Source organism: Schistocerca piceifrons, chromosome X (genome assembly GCF_021461385.2).
Source record: "Schistocerca piceifrons isolate TAMUIC-IGC-003096 chromosome X, iqSchPice1.1, whole genome shotgun sequence".
NCBI classification, from domain to species: domain Eukaryota; kingdom Metazoa; phylum Arthropoda; class Insecta; order Orthoptera; family Acrididae; genus Schistocerca; species Schistocerca piceifrons.
The window spans coordinates 638,774,977-638,780,840 of NC_060149.1; the positions used below are offsets into that span (position 1 = coordinate 638,774,977).

General features: G+C 58.9%; 1 protein-coding gene across 1 annotated transcript; it reads left to right on the plus strand.

Moving 5' to 3' along the window:
* The first annotated feature begins 3,207 nt into the window (after positions 1–3,207).
* Positions 3,208–4,299, plus strand: LOC124722566. The gene has a single exon (XM_047247706.1). It carries the CDS (start codon positions 3,208–3,210, stop codon positions 4,297–4,299), a length of 1,092 nt encoding a protein of 363 aa, XP_047103662.1.
* The last annotated feature ends 1,565 nt before the right edge of the window (positions 4,300–5,864 follow it).

A 5,864-nucleotide genomic window follows, 5' to 3' on the forward strand; every position in this document is an offset into this window, starting at 1 on the left:
GAAAAATAAATGTGTCCTGTCCAGAAACCGCTTTAGTCATTTATTGCCACAAAGCCTCTCCCATGAGCACAGTGCGTGGGCGCGGTGATAAATGCCGGTTCACTGCACATGAGCGACTGTAAGCGGGGATACAACACGTTCCCGCTTCACTGGTGACCCCGACGTGATCTGAGGCTAAAAAAACACGTGGTGACAAACGTTCGTCGGTACAAGAGACGTGGAACCGCGAGTAGGCTTGCGCGCATACGCCCGCGCCGAACAGTGCTCCGTAGTAATTTTTTTTTTAACTTACTTTTTTTTATTGTTTTTGTGTGCGTATATTTTGATCGCGGACTGCTTAGTGTTATTTTTTTTTTCTTTTCGTGTGTTTCCCTTGTGTTATTTTCACTGTGTACTTTCCTCTTGTACGAGGATTCGACTCTGAACTAAGATGGCGACACTAGAGGAGTTGCAAAAGACCGTCGAGGAACTGCTCGCACGCAACACGAGGCTAGAGAGTGAGCTACAGGCACGTACTACACGCGCGGACGCCGTCGCTAACTTGGCCGACAGGGTGCACGACGCGCTGACAACGGCGCCTAGCACCGCGGCTGCGGCAGCTTACGACTCCGTCCCCCCACCACCGTGGCGGCCAGCGCCTCCCGCACCCGCATCGGATGCCGACCTGCACCAGCTAGTGCAAAACTTGACCACACAGGTGGCAGCTCTCTCGACGCAAGTCGACCGGTTGGCGCGCTCGCAGCAAGAGGGCAGCACGCGCCGCAGCGGCAGCAGACCGGGCGACAGGCGGCGTGGCTCGCGCAGCCGGCAACGCAGCAACAGCCGCTCCAACGGTACCCCGCCGACGTCACAGCACGCACAAAGCGGCTACTGCTGGTACCACGCCCGCTTCGGCAACGAAGCAACCAGGTGCCGCGCTCCTTGCTCGCACCCAAACGCCAGCTGCGACCGGACCTAGGCGTGCCCGGCTGCAATATGATATCGAAGCGTCTGTTTGTTGCGGAACGGGGGGCAGGCGTGAGGTACCTCGTCGACACGGGTTCGGACCTCTCGATCTTCCCCCGTTCTATGTTACGAGACCGCAGGCGGGCCGAGGCACTCTGCCTTACAGCGGCGAACAACTCCACGATTAAAACTTACGGCACACACAGCCGCAATATAGATCTGGGCCTACGGCGCACGTTCTCGTGGACTTTTACCGTGGCCGACGTCAATGAGCCGATCCTGGGCGCAGACTTTCTCGGCCACTACGGGCTACTAGCCGACATCGCAAACGGCCAGCTCATCGACGCCACGACTAAGTTAAAGATAGCGGGACAGCGCCGGCAGGCTGCATACTACAGCGTTAAACCCGTGAAGTGCCCCGGACCGTACGCTGACATTCTGGAACAATTCCCCGACCTCACCCGCCCAGCCGGTGCACCGAGAGACATCAAACATTCGACGGTGCACCACATAATAACCACACCCGGACCCCCCACATCGTGTCGCCCACGTCGACTCGCGCCGGACAGACTCGCAGCAGCAAAAGCAGAGTTCGAGGCCATGCTGCGGCAAGGCATCGTGCGACCATCGAGCAGCCCATGGTCATCGGCGTTGCATTTAGTGCCCAAGAAAGACAATTCGTGGCGCCCGTGTGGGGACTATCGCGCCCTTAATTCGCGAACGGTGCCGGACCGCTACCCAGTCCCACACCTTCAAGACTTCAGCTACGCCTTGGCGGGCTGCGCGGTGTTTAGCAAGATTGACTGCGCAAAGGCGTACACCCAAATTCCGGTGGCGCCCGAAGACATCGAAAAAACAGCCATCGTAACGCCCTTTGGGCTTTTCGAAAGCCTGTTTATGACTTTCGGTCTTCGGAATGCTGCCCAGACTTGGCAGCGGTTCCTGGACGGCGTCTTGCGAGGCTTGCCATTTTGCTTCGCGTACCTCGACGACATCTTGGTGTATTCCAAGTCGCCCAAACTCCACCGCCGCCACTTAACGACCATCTTTCAGCGCCTGAGTGAAGCCGACATCGTCATTAACCCCGCTAAATGCGAGTTCGGCGTGACGGAAATTGAGTTCCTCGGCCATTTAATTACGCCCACCGGATCGACACCGCTACCGGAGAAAGTTAAGGCAATACAGAACATGCCGCGTCCGCAGACGCACAAAGAATTACGACGCTACCTCGGCATGTTGAACTTTTATCGTCGACACCTGCCCAACGCCGCAGCAGTGCAAGAGCCACTGACTAAGGCGTTACAAGGTCCTACCTCAAAAGGAAAGACCCTCGTGAATTGGACAGACGCAATGGAGCAGAGCTTCACGGACTCAAAAAGGAATCTCGTGGAAGCGACGCTGCTCGCGCACCCGGTACATGACGCGGACTTAGCTGTAGTCGTGGACGCCAGCCAGGCCGCCATCGGCGCGGCGTTACAACAGCGCGTCGGCGGGAGTTGGCAGCCTCTCGGTTTTTTCTCCAAAAAGCTTTCCGATTCGCAACGTGCTTGGTGCGCTTATGACCGAGAGTTGCTTGCGGTGTACGCGGCGGTGAAATACTTCCGACCGTCTATAGAAGCCCGACAGTTCATCATTTTCACCGATCACAAACCCATTACCCACGCGTTCGAGAACAACCACACTAAGTGTTCACCGCGCCAACTCCAGCAGTTAGAGTACGTGTCGCAATTCACGACTGACATTCGACACATTTCGGGGATAGACAATATCGTCGCCGATTGTTTGTCCCGAGCGTGTGCCGTTATTTCACCCCCCGTGAACTTTGAGGACGTGGCCCAAGTACAGGAGAGTGACGAAGAACTACACCGATTCCGTCACGACACTTCCAGCGGCCTGCAACTGGAGCTGGTGCCTGTCCCCGGCTCCGCACGGAAGATTTGGTGTGACACCTCAACCGGCACGCACCGACCGTTTCTCCCGGAGAAATTCCGACGCAGTGCCTTCGACCGTGTCCACGGACTGTCACACCCCGGCACCAACACCACTGCGACGCTCGTGGCTGCGCGTTTCGTCTGGCCCGGGCTTCGGAAGGACTGCCGCGAATGGGCGCGCACTTGCACGTCATGTCAGCGCGCCAAAGTCGGGAGGCACACCCACGCACCCGTGGGCACCTTCCCGGACGCGACACGCCGATTTGCACACGTCCACGTGGACCTCGTCGGCCCGCTTCCTCTCTCACAAGGCAAGCGGTACCTCCTAACAATGGTGGACCGCTTCACTCGCTGGCCGGAAGCAACGCCCGTCGCGGACGTCACAGCCGAGACCGTCGCCACCGCATTCGTCGACACCTGGGTGGCACGCTTCGGATGTCCCAGTCACGTGACAACTGATCGCGGCCGCCAGTTTGACTGCGCGTTGTTCACGCACGTCGCCAGACTGTGTGGCACCCGGTTACACAGGACAACCAGCTACCATCCGGCGTCGAATGGCATGGTCGAACGGTTCCACAGGACTCTCAAAGCCGCTCTAACCTGCCACGACACCTCATGGCCAGAGGTGCTCCCACTGGTGCTGCTCGGCCTGCGAGTGACGCCGAAAGAGGAGATCGGCGCGTCACCTGCCGACCTCGTTTACGGGCAATCTCTGACAATCCCGGGCGATTTTGTCGAAGATGCAAGTCTCCCACGCGACGCCGTGGCACCCACTCTGGCGGAACGTCTGCGCAGTCACATGGCCGGCCTCCGAGCGCACGCACCGACGCGGCACGGCACCGGGAAGATATTCGTCCACGCCGACCTGCAGCGCTGCACGCACGTCATGTTGCGTACCGACGCAGTACGGCCACCTCTCCGACCGCCCTACAGTGGACCGCACCGCGTGATCGCCCGAGGAGACAAAACGCTGGTCCTCGAGTGCAACGGAAAGCCGTCGACAGTGTCAGTCGACCGCGTCAAACCAGCCTACGTCTTGCCCGCTCCATCAGCCACGCATTTCTTCGACCCGGCAGAAGATCTGATCACGGACGACACGCCCTCTGCCAGCGGTCAGACGGAACCCGCACCCGGAGCCGCCGGTGACGCACAGCCGCAGCCTGCTGTCATCGCGCCGCCACGTGCGCCTCCCACCACCACGCCCAGGCAGCTGGTACGGCCGCCCGGACCGCGCCCACCACAGGCGCACCGGTCGCCCCCACCACAGCCGCCAGCGGACTACGTCACACGCGCCGGCCGCCGCGTCCGATTCAAATGGCCGTGCTGCGTCGCCAGCGCGCCACGACACCGAAACCGGCAGTCACGCGCCCGAGCCGCCGAACGCCGTCAGAATTCGGCGCCCACGAGCCGCCGTCCGCTGTAGAGACCCGACCTCCAGCTGCAAGTGCCTTCGGCCGGTAACTCCAGTCGAGCGTTCGTCACAGCTCCTGGACCCGCGTTCGCGTCTTTTGCCTCCGCCGCGTCGGGCGTTGAGGCCGGATCGGCACCCGCGCCTGCTTACCTCATTCGCTTCTCCGTCGAGCTCCGGACATCGCGCACCACACCGCCCGGCTTGTCCGTAGTAGCTCCCGGACCCGCGTTCGAGTTCCGACGGTACCGCACTCGCGCAAGCGCCTTCGAGACGTCGCCACCAACGACCTGCAACGCGCGCCTTCACGCGCATCGCTACGGACAGTCGCAGCCAGTGCCTGCTGCCGCTGTCGCTAGCCGCCAGCGCGAGGACACGCCCACCGCACGCTCGCCGGTCCGGCGCGTTGACGTCACGGGCCGCCGCCCTTCCGACGCCGACCGACCCCCGCCAAAGCTGCCGCACTGCCATCACCCAGCGCGCGAACTTTAAACACACGCGCGCCACCGAACGATCGCCGCGTTTTCGCAGCTACGGAGCTCCGCTCTCCAAGGGGGGATCTGTGTGGCGGCAGCACCGTCCAACGCACGAAGGACTGAACTACGGCACTGCCGACACCAGTAGGGGCAGCTGTACCGTTATGCGGAATTTCGGCAACGGTGCGTCGCACACCGGACCGCAAGGGAACAAAGCTGCCACCAGTGCGAGCTAGTCGACGCGACGCGACACACGTCTCCCCAGTTCTTCCGCCGCGGACCACGTGCGTCGAGTCAACGTGACTCCGCCGTAAATGAGTACGCGCGGTCGTAAACGCAGTCGCCGTAAATTGTCTTTCGCTTCTTCGCGGACGTTACGGCGCCTCCGGTCACGCCAAGAGCAGAACATTCTGTGACGCGGCCTTTTGTCTCGCTCGGTCCACGCGGTCGCGCCACGGCTCGTCACTGGAGTGTGTACCCTCCGGGATCGGTGACCGAGCCGTGCCGCCAGTGCAACGCGCCTATATAGGCAGACATTAGCGAAGTATATTATTTGTCATTTATTGTAACGGCAGGAAAAATAAATGTGTCCTGTCCGGAAACCGCTTTAGTCATTTATTGCCACAAAGCCTCTCCCATGAGCACAGTGCGTGGGCGCGGTGATAAATGCCGGTTCACTGCACATGAGCGACTGTAAGCGGGGATACAACACGTTCCCGCTTCACGGGTAAGACAGAGTTTGCTAGTGAAACTCTCAGCAAGTTAAATTTGTCAGCTGGAAAACATTCTATGCTGTGGTGTGTTTTGAATTATGTGAGATTTTTCAACTGCTTAATCATGACATCAATTTGCATAAAGTTGTTGCTAACAATAGACCATAGAAGCCAACTATAACAAGCACAAACTACAACCATTAATGCTGAGACAGATCAAGAACTTACTAATGTTGATTCTGAATTTTCAGAGGTGCACACTAAAAACAGGAAATAATTTCATGATGGAACCCACAATTTAGTGGCAGATGTAAATTCAGAAGATTTGTTGAAGATATTTTTTTTTTTGTCATTGGCAACTTGAAAACCTGATATTAAACTGTGTAGGTTT

Bases quoted from the DNA above. Each gene is read 5' to 3' on its own strand.
- LOC124722566 (XM_047247706.1), top strand. From the start codon at position 3,208: ATGGTGGACCGCTTCACTCGCTGGCCGGAAGCAACGCCCGTCGCGGAC.